The sequence below is a fragment of the Staurois parvus genome, unplaced genomic scaffold, assembly GCF_062004578.1.
Source record: "Staurois parvus isolate SC_StPar_1 unplaced genomic scaffold, SC_StPar_1.0 ptg001214l, whole genome shotgun sequence".
Taxonomy (NCBI): Eukaryota; Metazoa; Chordata; class Amphibia; order Anura; family Ranidae; genus Staurois; species Staurois parvus.
Window position 1 is genome coordinate 65,964 of NW_028319010.1, and position 15,561 is coordinate 81,524.

The 15,561-nt window shown below is 45.5% G+C and overlaps 1 protein-coding gene across 1 annotated transcript in view; it reads right to left on the reverse strand.

Moving 5' to 3' along the window:
* Positions 1-1,582: 1,582 nt before the first annotated feature.
* TM9SF4 (transmembrane 9 superfamily member 4) overlaps positions 1,583-15,561 on the reverse strand; it is a 38,659-nt gene continuing 24,680 nt past the window's right edge. Inside the window, exons 13-18 of the mRNA XM_089660205.1 lie at positions 15,395-15,478; positions 15,144-15,319; positions 12,519-12,582; positions 11,154-11,273; positions 6,775-6,864; positions 1,583-4,365 (exon numbers count right to left, since the gene is read on the reverse strand). Coding sequence (XP_089516331.1) covers positions 4,216-4,365; positions 6,775-6,864; positions 11,154-11,273; positions 12,519-12,582; positions 15,144-15,319; positions 15,395-15,478 — 684 coding nt within the window. The 3' untranslated portion in view covers positions 1,583-4,215. The remainder of the gene's footprint in view (positions 4,366-6,774; positions 6,865-11,153; positions 11,274-12,518; positions 12,583-15,143; positions 15,320-15,394; positions 15,479-15,561) is intronic.

Genomic DNA, 15,561 nt, shown 5'->3' on the forward strand with positions numbered 1-15,561 from the left:
TTAATCAGCGCAGCGCAGTTTATTTATTTTTTACTACAGATGCTCCTAATTTGCATAAGTCAATTTTTTGGTAAAGGTGAACTAAACGTAAGTGAACTGGTTGCTTTACCTGTTTTAGGCAAAGCGAAGGGTAAAAGGTGAACTCCCGGCAGACACTATAAATGACATTGCTCACCTTCAACAAGTACAGTCTTCATGGTTACCCACTGCTGCAGCCACTATGAAATCACCACAATGACGGCTCCGTGTCCCTCATTTCCTCTTTGAAAGATGGGTGGCCGTCATGCTCCTCCCTGCCTGGGCCACAGGTCTCACAACATCCCCGCAGGAGTTCCTTTTAGAAGCGATCACATAATTACGGAACCTGGATCTCTGTGGCCGGTTCAAGGTTCACCCACCATCCACATTCACGCCAAGTCCATTGCCCCCACATTCACATCAAGTCCATTGCCCCCACATTCAAGTCAAGTCCATTGCCCCCACATTCAAGTCAAGTCCATTGCCCCCACATTCAAGTCAAGTCCATTGCCCCCACATTCAAGTCAAGTCCATTGCCCCCACATTCAAGTCAAGTCCATTGCCCCCACATTCAAGTCAAGTCCATTGCCCCCACATTCACGCCAAGTCCATTGCCCCCAGATTCACGCCAAGTCCATTGCCCCCACATTCACGCCAAGTCCATTGCCCCACATTCACGCCAAGTCCATTGCCCCCACATTCACTCCAAGTCCATTGCCCCCACAGTCAAGCCAAGTCCATTGCCCCCACATTCACGACAAGTCCATTGCCCCCACAGTCAAGCCAAGTCCATTGCCCCCACATTCACGCCAAGTCCAGTGCCCCCACATTTACGCCAAGTCCATTGCCCCCACATTTACGCCAAGTCAATTGCCCCCACATTCACGCCAAGTCCATTGCCCCCACATTCACATCAAGTCCAGTGCCCCCACATTCACGCCAAGTTCATTGCCCCCACAGTCAAGTCCATTGCCCCCACAGTCAAGTCCATTGCCCCCACATTCACGCGAAGTCCATTGCCCGCATTCACTCCAAGTCCATTGCCCGCACATTCACGCCAAGTCCATTGCCCCCACATTCACGAGAAGTCCATTGCCCCCACATTCACGCCAAGTCCATTGCCCCCACATTCACGCCAAGTCCATTGCCCCCACATTCACGCCAAGTCCATTGCCCCCACATTCACGCCAAGTCCATTGCCCCCACAGTCAAGTCCATTGCCCCCACATTCACGTAATACGGAACCTGGAACTCTGTGGCCGGTTCAAGGTTCACCCACCATCCACATTCACGCCAAGTCCATTGCCCCCACATTCACGCCAAGTCCATTGCCCCCACATTCACGCCAAGTCCATTGCCCCCACATTCATGCATACGGAACCCGGAACTCTGTGGCCGGTTCAAGGTTCACCCACCATCCACATTCACGCCAAGTCCATTGCCCCCACATTCACTCCAACTGATGGCTATATTTCCCAATGCTTGATAACGGTTTTTTTTTTTTTTGCATCGGCCCTGTACAGCCACAGGCATGTCATCACAAAGTCTTAGTAGCTCTACATAATTAAACACCAGAAGGGGCATTTATTTACAAAAAAAGGACAAAAAAAGATGGATATACAGAAAAAAAAACATGTAAAAAAAAACAAAAAACAAAGACAAAATCAGTCATTTCCTCAGGAATATGCTCATTTAAAACAGGAAAATAATTTAAACCCTTATGGAGTCACCTACACGCTAGGCCAACACAGTGCAGGCTGAAACTCATTATTTGTATAGAAAAGGCAGCCGATCCATTCATTAGGTTCTGGATGAGGATGGCGAGGCATGAGGTAGGACACGCCTTCCTCGAAATTCATCAAACCTTGATTATCAGTAGACTTTTTTTTTTAATGTCGCTGCGCAGGTGACCAATCCACATGAAAGGACCTCTAAAGCCAACAAGAAAACATGTGAAACAGTAATAACATTTGTAGCCATGTACATAATCCTTTACAGGCCTGCATGGGAAATCGGGTATTTAAAGGGAGAAAAACACGGATAGGATAGTCTGGCCGTCTCTCGCTTTGATACAGCTGACCCGTACCGTTCGGAAACCGATCGGCCGACCCGTACCGTTCGGAAACCGATCGGCCGACCCGTACCGTTCGGAAACCGATCGGCCGACCCGTACCGTTCGGAAACCGATCGGCCGACCCGCACCGTTCGGGAACCGATCTGCCGACCCGCACCGTTCGGGAACCGATCTGCCGACCCGTACCGTTCGGGAACCGATCTGCCGACCCGTACCGTTCGGGAACCGATCTGCCGACCCGCACCGTTCGGGAACCGATCTGCCGACCCGCACCGTTCGGGAACCGATCTGCCGACCCGCACCGTTCGGGAACCGATCTGCCGACCCGCACCGTTCGGGAACCGATCTGCCGACCCGCACCGTTCGGGAACCGATCTGCCGACCCGCACCGTTCGGGAACCGATCTGCCGACCCGCACCGTTCGGGAACCGATCTGCCGACCCGCACCGTTCGGGAACCGATCTGCCGACCCGTACCGTTCCGGAACCGATCTGCCGACCCGCACCGTTTGGGAACTGATCTGCCGACCAGCACCGTTCGGGAACTGATCTGCCGACCTGTACCGTTCAGGAACTGATCTGCTTACTTGTTCCATGCCGATACCTCGGAGACGGCTGAAGTCGCAGGATCTGGCCAATTAGGAGAGCTGGCAATCTCAGGAGTTTCCCTTAGCATAACAACGTATTTCAAATGTCTATTGTTACTTGTGAGCGGCGGTATTCCGGTAGGATCACCTGATTGGAGATTAGGGGGAATACTACCTACATGTAAATTCTCAAAATTCTTTTACATATCCGTGAATGTCATTAACACCTTTTTTTTTTTGTACATAAAACAACCTGCAATAGTGGTCATTTAAAGCTGAACTCCAGGCTAAGCAAACAATGTCTGAATACATTGTCTGAATACATTGTCTGAATACATTGTCTGAATACATTGTCTGAATACATTGGTCGTGTGTATTTTTTCCTTGATTTTTGCAGTGCTTTGTGTATTTTTTTTCCCAGATCAGGGCAATAACCTAGTGTGAATCTTTGCCCTCTGAGCAGGAGCTTCCTGTAATTAAGACCAGTCACTGCTGCTCTTGCTCCTGGTGTAGGGTGACTGGTCTAGTCTCCACCCCTTCCTGCAGTGAGTGTATCTCCTGGGTCCCTCCCCCAGCTCTGCAAAATCTGTGATGATATTCAACTTTCACAATTTGGTGCACTCAAATTGGACTTATTGATTTGATCCTTGGCGGCTATTTAGAATTTTTTTTTTTTTTCTGCCTGGAGTTCAGCTTTAACTAGGATGCTATGTGCTTCATAGGACCCCCCCAAAAAAAAACAAAAAACAAATCCCATGCCATGATTTGTGGCAAAAAAAGTATTTTATGGACAAAACCATTCAGAGTAATAACTGTTCCTTCATCCGTCTTGACCGTGAGCCGTTTAAATTCCGACCCAAGCTGTAGCAGTGCCATTGTTCCAACATCCGCAGTGCTAAGAGTCCTTGGCATACAGTTTTTTTTTTTATATCCAGCAAGAATATGGCTGTGCCAGTACTTTTTGGCATCCGCCGTCAAAGCTGGCGTATGCCACATGTACACCGGCCTTCAAATCATGCTTCCCAGGGTTGGCATGCAAAGAAAGAGAAACAAGAGAACCAACTTTCTGTTCCAGATCAAAGATTGGCGCTGGCTGGTGCAGATGCCTGGGCCAAAAGATTCAAGCTCCTTTCTAGGTTTACAGGCACCCAACCACCGAAGGTCATTCCCCCAATACCACCTTACAAACCATCCCCACTCGACCTCTTCCCCACAACAGTAATAATTTAAAAAAAAAAAAGAGAAAAAAGAAAAAAGTGAATGATAAAGACGGGAATGATTTCGGCTAAAAAGTAAAAACCGCCACTGGAGAGATGCGAATACCAGAGAGGTTTAAAAAAAAATGCAGTTGGATGAATCTCCTCACTCCCCTTCCCCACCCCCACCCCCCCCCTGTCCACGGACACTGTACCAAACGTTACATTCTGGATGTGGATGATGGGTTTTGATTGGATGGTGGCTCCCTGGTAGTGGCGTCTTGGGAGGAGGAGACCGGCTCTGCCTTGTGCTGGATTGGTATGACGAGGGAACCCTGGCATCAGTCTATTTTCACCGCCGCGTAGATCTTGCGGATGAACATGTAGGCGGCGTAGAAGCCAATGGTGCCGGTAAGGAGCCAGAAAGACAGAACCATGAGGGTGGTATAACCGAAATAGAGGAGGGATGGGATGAACTCCACAATGTCCAACTGAAAGAGAAGAATAAAACGCAAAGTTCGGGTTAGAAATTCAAGTGGTCAACCGGTCACGCCGCTGCGATGTAAAAGCGCGCAATTTGTGTCAATTTCAGGTGCGATTTCCAAAGACTTTATCGCTACTTGTGAAGATTTTCAAAGATTTCTTGCAATTTGCAGTGCGATTTCCATTCTATTCCATGTATGTGAAATCGCGACAAAACGGCAGAAAAAGTCATGTGAGAACTACTTTAGAAATCACGCTGCAGCGAATCGCATGTGTTAAGACGCTGACGTTCATTAGATGATTCGCACCGGTATGACCGGCTGCTTAAGGTGGAACCGCACTCTAGATCAAAGGAAAGTCTGGGAGACTGAACTGAAGCACATATCCACTTTATTGTATAGAAAAGCAGCTTAAAAACACCATTTTGTACGCCAGGCGGGGGTGGGGGGGGGGGGGGTGTATGCCTGCAGGAAGGTTTGCGCGTATCGCGCTTACCTCAGCGCTTAATCATAACCCCTGGGGTGGCCTCCCGGACTTTCCTTTGATCTACTCAGCCTCCCGGACTTTCCTTTGATCTACAGCACAGGTGTGCAAACTGGGCCAGCACATACACTGAAGGATTGTGGGAGTGGTGAGCCCACATGGAGCAGCGCTGCCTTCTCTTCCTATATTCCTGGAACTGGATGAATATTAACCACATGCTGCCCAGCCACTGTAGAAATACGGCGGCAGGGCAGCACAGCTGGGCAAAACTACGGTTTAAAACGTGTGTTTTTAAAACAGGTAGGGGGAGCGCGCGAGGTGCGCCGCCGCCCTACCTGTCCCGCCGATCACGGCCGCGGATGTCAGTCGCCGGGTCACAGCCGGTCATTACCGGCTATGTCCCGGCGATTAGCGGCAATCAGTGACAGAGAGCAGGGCTGCAGTAGCTGTGCTTTCTGTCAGTTCCCTGACAGCTCCTGACACGCTGATCGGGAGAGAAGAGTTTATCTGTCCCAATCAGTGGTGTTCCCTGCAGTACACACCCCGCCCCCTAGTAAAACACTCCCCTCACACAGTTAACCCTTTCCCTGAATAATAAACTTAACCCCTTCCTCCCCAGTGCCATTAGTACAGTGTCAGTGTTTTGTTTTTTTTTTGCACTGATCACTATTGGTGTCACTGGGGATGTCAGTGACCCCAAGTCAGTTCCCCCCCAGTGTCAGAATGTCCGCCGTAGTCCCGCCATAAGTCGCTGATCGCCGCCATAAGTCGCTAATCGCCGCCATTATTAGTATAAAAAAAATTAAAAAATCCCAGTATCTTTCCCACCATTTGTAAACGCTATAACTTTCATGTAAACCAACTAATTTACATGTATTGGGGTTTTTGTAGCAAAGACATGTCGCAGAATGCATTTTGGCAGAAATTTATGACTAAATTTGATTTTTAAATGTTTTTTTACTGGACATGTTTTATAGCAAAAACTCCAAAATATTGTTTTTTTTCCTCCAAATTGTCAGCCTTTTTTTTTTATAGCGCAAAAAATAAAAACCGCACAGGCGATCAAATACCACCGAAAGAAAACTCAATTTGTGGGGAAAAAAAAAGGATGTAAATTTCATTTATGTACCGTATTGCATGACCGCGCAATTGTCCGTTAAACTAGCGCAGCGCTGTATAGCAAAAAAATGGCGTAAATTGCAGTATCTATCCCATAGTTTGTAGACGCTATAACTGTCACACAAAGCAATTAATATGCACTCATTGGGATTTTTTTTACCAAAAACATGGAGCAGAATACATTTTGGCCTAATTTTATAACCAACTTTGAGTTTACTATATATTTTTTATAGCTGAAAGCAAAAAATAAAGTTTTTCTTCAAACTTTTTGGTCTTTTTTTGTTTATAGCGTGAAAAATAAAAAGCGCACAGGTGGTCAAATACCACCGAAAGAAAGCTCTATTTGTGTGAAAAAAGGACGTAAATTTCGTTTGGGTGCAGCATTGCATGACCGCGCAATTATCAGTTGAATTAGTGCAGCGCCGAGTAGCAAAAAGAGGCGTGGTCATTAAGGGGGGTAAATCCTCAGGAGGGCAAGTGGTTAAAAGGATACGTTCTCTTGTAAAAGGTGCTGTCACGGCCGGGTGCCCACACTGAAGATTCTGGAATCCAGGACGGTCAGTGAAACGGGCTGCGGGGGACACACCACGGGACCGGGAGACAGGTAAGTGGCTATTTTTTAAAAGTCAGCAGCTACAGTCTTTATTTTTTGACGGGATGAGGGGAACTCGGCTTTAAGGCAGTTTTTCTGCGATTGCGTGTCATGCTTAGTGGGATCAGGATTTCTACCTGTTGGTCATACTTGGTTGTGGTTGATTTGTTTTGCCTTCCTCTGAAAGGAACCGTAAAAAAGATAAAGCAAGCCCCATGCGTACCTTATTTACAAAGTAGAATATGGCGTAAACCAAGACGTAAAACGCAGATCCACCGGACACCAGGAACGTCCTCCACCACCAGCGGTAGTCCTAGAACATATTTGTCACAATGATCATTACCAGAGATGGCCGACAACAAAACCACAACAGTCACAGATTTCTCAGTGAAAAGGTTTCCACAAACATGGCTGATCAGAAAATGTAAACGTTTGTATAGCCCTTCAACAATGGCGTGTGCTGAGCACTCCCAATACACAGCTAAGGGTGCATCAAAAGGGAACTAACCTCACACAAATACTCACCTCCTCACTCCAGCAATGTCACGGTTACTCCTTCGCTGTCACCTTCTCCCTGACTACTTCTGGGGGCCGGGTTTTCAGCTTTTCGATTGGCTGGTTGTGGAATGATGTCATCTCGTACATGTACACGGGAGTCCATCACAGCCCAAGTGTGCCGAGAATGCGTGCTGAGCTGCGTATGTGCATTCAGTAAACATCATAGCGTGTCTCTTCTGCAATAAAGAGCTGCCTGCTCGCAGTTTTTCACCAATCAAGTTTAGTTCCACTTTAAGGCCTCTTGTACACGATACTGATGTTGGAGCATCCGCTTTTTTATTATTAACATATAGTCAGGCACTTGTTTTGTGCATATACATGCGTGTTTATGTGTGTAGTCGCGCCCATATGCTCCTTCAGTATATTTTTTAGGAGAATGCATTAATATTTCTGCTGATATGCGTGTATTCGTACTTGCACACGGAGTAAATTACTGATCGATATATGCTGATATGCGTGTATTCGTACTTGCACACGGAGTAAATTACTGATCGATATATGCTGATATGCGTGTATTCGTACTTGCACACGGAGTAAATTACTGATCGATATATGCTGATTTGCGTGTATTCGTACTTGCACACGGAGTAAATTATTGACCAACACATGCTGATAATGCGTGTATTCGTACTTGCACACGGAGTAAATTACTGATCGATATATGCTGATATGCGTGTATTCGTACTTGCACACAGAGTAAATTACTGATCGATATATGCTGATATGCGTGTATTCGTACTTGCACACGGAGTAAATTACTGATCGATATATGCTGATAATGCGTGTATTCGTACTTGCACATGGAGTAAATTATTGACCAACACATGCTGATATGCGTGTATTCGTACTTGCACACGGAGTAAATTATTGACCCACACATGCTGATAATGCGTGTATTCGTACTTGCACACGGAGTAAATTACTGATCGATATATGCTGATATGCGTGTATTCGTACTTGCACACGGAGTAAATTATTGACCAACACATGCTGATATGCGTGTATTCGTACTTGCACACGGAGTAAATTACTGACCAATACATGCGATATGCGTGTATTCGTACTTGCACACGGAGTAAATTACTGACCAATACATGCGATATGCTTGTATTCGTACTTGCACACGGAGTAAATTACTGACCAATACATGCGATATGCGTGTATTCGTACTTGCACACGGAGTAAATTACTGACCAATACATGCTGATATGCGTGTATTCGTGTGCATTTGCTCACCCACGGAGTAAATTACTGACCAATACATGCTGATATGCGTGTATTTGTACTTGCACATGGAGTAAATTACTGACCAATACATGCTGATATGCGTGTATTCGTACTTGCACATGGAGTAAATTACTGACCAATACATGCTGATATGCGTGTATTCGTGTGCATTTGCTCACCCACGGAGTAAATTACTGACCAATACATGCTGATATGCGTGTATTCGTACTTGCACATGGAGTAAATTACTGACCAATACATGCTGATATGCGTGTATTCGTACTTGCACATGGAGTACATTACTGACCAATACATGCTGATATGCGTGTATTCGTGTGCATTTGCTCACCCACGGAGTAAATTACTGACCAATACATGCTGATATGCGCGTATTCGTACTTGCACACGGAGTAAATTACTGACCAATACATGCTGATATGCGTGTATTCGTGTGCATTTGCTCACCCACGGAGTAAATTACTGACCAATACATGCTGATATGCGTGTATTCGTACTTGCACATGGAGTAAATTACTGACCAATACATGCTGATATGCGTGTATTCGTACTTGCACATGGAGTAAATTACTGACCAATACATGCGATATGCGTGTATTCGTACTTGCACACGGAGTAAATTACTGACCAATACATGCTGATATGCGTGTATTCGTGTGCATTTGCTCACCCACGGAGTAAATTACTGACCAATACATGCTGATATGCTTGTATTCGTGTGTATTTGCTTGCACACGGAGTAAATTACTGACCAAAAATGCAGATTTTCCTATTTTAATTTTTTTTCACTGAGGAATACATGCCGCTTATTTATACAAGGGCACATTGTAAATAATGGGCTCCATTTTACCTCAGTAAAAAAAAAAATATGCTGTACGAAGCTTTTTTAAGCTGCAGTGCGCAAGAGGCCAAAGGGCTTCAAGAAATCAGTTTCCTGCTTTTTAAATGCTTTGTAACAATATCTTAAAAACTGCCCATGTGTACGACTCTCAGTAACCCCCGGTTCACATATATGCAGCCGTGCAGGCCACGTTTTGCGTGGGCATGAGAGCCCATTCATTTGAATGGACTCCCGTGCCCCGTAGGGAAGAAGTCTCTGTACTTCTTTGGAAACCACAACCCGCACGGGATCCTCGGTTCCCAGTACGGTTGCAATTTCCAGTGCGGGCGGCATGCCAGTAGAACCAATGGCACCCACCCGCGGGTCCGCATTCATCTGTGCGGGTGGTGCGGCTGCACGGATTTTCGTGCGGATCCACAGCGGCACCACCCGCACGGATGTGAACCTAGACTTAGACCTGTAGATGTAGAGTGATACAAGCAATACAATCATAAAACATGGCCATATTAAAATATTGGACAGCACTGGCACAAGGAGCAGCTATTGGGTTTTTTTGGGTGATAGAAAGGGACATGCCCTTACAAATGCATGTGTACAATCCAGACGCACACGTTCCTGCATTAAAAATCGTGTGTATAAGTGGGCGCTGCAGCGACTGCCGGCTGGAACCGAACAGAATCAGCGAGGGAGAATGTCACCGGGACACCGAGGATCACCAATATGGGTCCAAAAGTTTTAACAAACGATCACATAGTTACAGCAAGGCAACGTTTCGGAGTCTCACAGGACCCCTTCATCCAGCATGTGGCATACTGGTCACAAGCCTGATGAAGGGGTCCTGCGAGACTCTGAAACGTCTTGCTATAACTATGTGATCGTTTATTAACCACTTCAAGACCGGACACTTTTACCCACTTCCTGTCCAGGGCAAATTTCAGCTTTCAGCACTATCACGCTTTGAATGACAATTGCGCGGTCATGCAACACTGTACCCAAACGAATTTTTTACCATTTTTTGAGACAGATAAAGCTTTATTTTGGTGGTATTTATTCACTGCTGGGATTTTTATTTTTTTTGCTATGTAAATGAAAAAGTCCAAAAATTTTTGAAAAAAACTTTTTTTTATAACATTTTGCAAATAAATAATATTTCATCATAAATCTTTGCCAAAATTTATTCCGTTATCTTTTTAGTAAAAAAAAAATCCAAATTAGTTTATAACCAAAAATTATAATTTTTAAACATTTTTTTTTACATTTTTATTTTATATCTTTTTTTTTTTTTTTTTACATACTGTCACCCTAGCAGTACAGTGTCACCATGGTGACACTGTACTACTTGTGAGGGGTGATGAAGATTTTTTTTTTTTTTACACATTGCTTTTACACCCATATAGGATGTAAAAGCAATCATTTCTCTTTCTCTCTGTGTGCATTCTGGCACTCATTGAGAAGTACTGAGTGAGCTGTGATTGGTCACAGCTTGTCACATGGTACAAGCCTGTTGTGAATAGGCTTGTACCATGTGACCTCTGTGATCATTCACAGATTTCACACGTAGTAAGCAATGATGTCACAAGTGACATCTTCCTTACTACTTTGCATGTGATCACTGATTAGCCAGTCAGTGATCACATGATCGGGACCTCGTACAGAGGTCCCGTCCGACGATCGGTGTTTCACTGTGTCTGGAGGACACAGCGGGCACCGGATCGCGGTGCTGCGTGCTCCCAGGGAGCGCGCACAAGCAGGGTGCGGGGAGGCCGTTTATAAACCGCCATCCGACCCTGCACTGCCACCGTCCGGCCGTTTATATGCAATGGCCGTCGGGAAGTGGTTAAAACTTTTGAACCCATATTGGTGATCCTCGGGGTGCTGGTGACATTCTCCCTTGCCCTTACACATGCCACTTTGCTCTGGACAGCCTAACAAATGTGTCCATTGTCCAGATATCTCACCTCTGCACACAGCTGGAAATAAACCATGACGATGCTGATTTGGGAACATGACACCACGAGAATGATGAAGACCAGAAACAGGAAGCCAAAGAGGTAATAGAATTGGTTCTCCCAGATGGCCTGAAAGAGACAGATTTTAGTGCATATTATAAGAAGAAATCTATCCCCTCAACCATTCTTCCATTGTCCTGCTATCGCTGGAAAGCTCTAATGGAATACTTAATAATAAGTTAATGATGTGCCGAAAATAGGGTTAATGATGTTTTGCCAATAAAAAAAATGCTGGTGATAATGCAGATTTTTCACCTTTCATAACATGTTACACCTATATTCACGTAACATGTTATGAAAGGATAGGCCCCCCGATTCTCCCCACTCCACCCCTTTGACAGCCAGCGGGGATCTTCTCCTCCTGCTAGCTGTCAAAATTTTAAAAAAACCGTAGCTGTACAGGGCTCCGCCCACCTGGCTGCATCACTCATTCACAGTAATTATTTCAGGTACTTATATAGCGCCATCAATTTACACAGCACTTTACATTATATATGTGTGTGTGTGTGTGTGTGTGTGTGTGTGTGTGTGTGATATATATTTATATATATATATACACACATATATATATATATATATATATATACACACACACACACACACACACACACATATATATATATATACACATATATATCACACACACATATATATATATACACACACACACACACACATATATATATATATATACACATATATATCACACACACACATATATATATATATATATATACACATATATATCACACACACACACACACACACATATATTGTACATTCACATCAGTCCCTAACCCTCAAGGGGCATACAATCTAATGTCCCTAACTTACATTCATTCATACACATGCTAGGGACAATTTAGACAGGATCCAATTAACCTACCAGCATGTCTTTGGAGGGTTGGAGGAAACTGGAATACCCAGAGGAAACCCACGCAGGCACAGGGAGAACATGCAAACTCCAGGTTAAAACGCTTCTTTTGGGAACAATAGTCTCTCTCACCCCATAACCCCCGTTGGTCAAACCCTTCTTTGCCAGAACTCCTGTCTACACCAGACACATATAGATGGTCCTCGTATGGTATAAAAGGTTTTCTTTCCTTGCAAGAATTGAAGCCACTCTCTCAATTAGGAATTTCAACTGGCCACTAATTTACTACTCCACCATTATCAACTAGGTGTGCATTAGACAGACACACGGTAATCACTAAAGACCACCAAACATAAAATTTTTTACTAATTAAGCATAGTTTTATTTGAATTTATTTGCCTGTTCTACTCCAAATCAAAACACCAAACCAATATACTTACACTGAAGATGAAAAACAGTTCAATGAACATGGCACCGAACGGCAAAATCCCAGCCATGAGGATCCTGAAAGAAAATCATATTAGGATGCTTGCAAGACATTCTACAAAACAAATGCAATTCAGGCAGCGGGATTTATGGTGAAAAGTAGCAATGTGCTGCTGGGGAGAGCGGCATTAAAGGATAAGGTCACTTTATAAAAAAATATATATATATTTATTTTATTATGATTATTATTTTGATTATTATTATTATTATTATTATTATTATTATTATTAATAATAACAAATTAACATCTTTTGGCAGGTCAAAAAATGTGAATTTACTATTTTTTTTTTTTTTTAGGCATCTAGAAAGCATCTGCTGATCACTGGTGCCATGCAGGGCAACATCATACAGGAAGGCAGTTTCACATTAACAGGAAGAATCAATGAACTACCAGAGCGCTCAACAGTGCCGTGGTAGTTCACTGAGATCCACAAGCCGACATCTGCAAAGGATTTGGTAGTTGTAGTTGATTCACTCACAGAACTCCGTGAATGAACGACGCGGCTATGCGGGTGCCGTGCTCTTTTCAAAAAATAACATTTGGTATGAGGAACTTCTGCTGCCACACAGAGTGCTCAGATCACTGAGCTGCTGCAGGAGAGGGAACATGTTACATGCTCCACCCTAAAAATGGGTGGAACAAGTAACGTTCCTGAAAGGGAATTTATTATTATTATTATTATTATCATTATACAGGATTTATGGCGCCAACAGTTTGCTCAGCGCTTTACAATATAACGGGAGACAATACAGCAACAATACAGTTCAATACAAGAGGGTTAGGAGGGCCCTGATCCTTGGAGCTTACAATCTAAGAGGGAGGGGCTAGTGGTACAAAAGGTAGTAATTGTGGGGGATGGACTGGTAGGAGGAATAGAAGATTCCATTATTAGCTGAGGGCAGGATTGGCTTCCCTGAAGAGATCGGTTTTCAGAGATCGCCTAAAAGTGAGCAGAGTAGGCAATAATCTGATAAATTGGAGTAGAGAGTTCCAGAGGATAGGGGAGGCTCTGGAGAAGTCCTGGAGACGAGCCTGGGAGGAGGAGACAAGGGAGCTAGAGAGTTGCTAAAGAGTAGGAGGTCATGGGAGGAGCGAAGAGGATGGTTTGGGTGATATTTGGAGAGAAGATTGGTGATGTAATTGGAGCAGAGTTATAAATGGCTTTATATGTTATTGTTAATGTTTTGAATTTTATCCATTGGGTAATGGGAAGCCAGTGGAGGGATTGGCAGAGAGGGGTGGAGGACACTGAGTGGAGGTCAGTGGAGGAGTTGGCAGAGAGGGGTGGAGGACACTGAGTGGAGGTCAGTGGGATTGGCAGAGAGGGGTGGAGGACACTGAGTGGAGGCCAGTGGAGGGATTGGCAGAGAGGGATGGAGGGCACTGAGTGGAGGTCAGTGGAGGGATTGGCAGAGAGGGGTGGAGGACACTGAGTGGAGGTCAGTGGGATTGGCAGAGAGGGGTGGAGGACACTGAGTGGAGGCCAGTGGAGGGATTGGCAGAGAGGGGTGGAGGGCACTGAGTGGAGGTCAGTGGAGGGATTGGCAGAGAGGGGTGGAGGACACTGAGTGGAGGTCAGTGGAGGGGTTGGCAGAGAGGGTGGAGGACACTGAGTGGAGACCAGTGGAGGGATCGGCAGAGACGGGTGGAGGACACTGAGTGGAGGTCAGTGGGATCGGCAGAGAGGGGTGGAGGACACTGAGTGGAGGTCAGTGGGATCGGCAGAGAGGGGTGGAGGACACTGAGTGGAGGTCAGTGGGATTGGCAGAGAGGGGTGGAGGACACTGAGTGGAGGCCAGTGGAGGGATTGGCAGAGAGGGATGGAGGGCACTGAGTGGAGGTCAGTGGAGGGATTGGCAGAGAGGGGTGGAGGACACTGAGTGGAGGTCAGTGGAGGGGTTGGCAGAGAGGGATGGAGGACACTGAGTGGAGGCCAGTGGAGGGATCGGCAGAGAGGGGTGGAGGACACTGAGTGGAGGTCAGTGGAGGGATCGGCAGAGAGGGGTGGAGGACACTGAGTGGAGGTCAGTGGAGGGATGGAGGACACTGAGTGGAGGCAAGTGGAGGGATCGGCAGAGAGGGGTGGAGGACACTGAGTGGAGGTCAGTGGGATTGGCAGAGAGGGGTGGAGGACACTGAGTGGAGGCCAGTGGAGGGATTGGCAGAGAGGGGTGGAGGGCACTGAGTGGAGGTCAGTGGAGGGATTGGCAGAGAGGGATGGAGGACACTGAGTGGAGGTCAGTGGAGGGATTGGCAGAGAGGGATGGAGGACACTGAGTGGAGGTCAGTGGAGGGATCGGCAGAGAGGGGTGGCAGATACAGAACGGTTAGTAAGGTGGATGAGTCTGGGAACTTATCCTTTAAAATAAACCTGCCTTCCTCTGGATCAACTGAGTGTAGGATTATAACTTTTTTTTTTTCCAATGGTTGACCTGGATGGACCTTTTGTCTTTTTTCAGCCAGACTAACTATGTAACTATGTTTTACACTGCCTGGTCAAACCATGAATCAAAATTCTGTGCACTTGAAAAGTTTCTAAGAATAACTGCAACAGGAATCCTTTCATAAAGGAACTTACCCCACAAACCTCTTCATGTACCAGCGTTGTTCTGGGATCTGTCGAGGGATCTGATTGGTTCTCACAGGATTGTCATACGGCTGCTTGCGGAAGCCAAAGTAATAGCCAAGGTAGACTAGGGGGAGTGAGATTCCAAACCACATACACAATAGTGCCAGCATGGTGGGGAACGGGACCTAGAGAGATACAGCAATGTTAGCACACTAAGTAAGCAGTGTTATCCTGGAGGCAAACTCTGAAAATATACTTACTGCGCCTGAAGAATGTTTCCCCCAGATGAAGCAGTTCAGCACAAAACAAATACTAAAGACCACTCCGGGGTACAGCGTAGCCGTCTGAAAATACAAAAAAAAAAGTTTTATTCTTGCTAAAAGCAAAATACAAAAAAATATTCCATACAGTTCATCGATTTATAAGT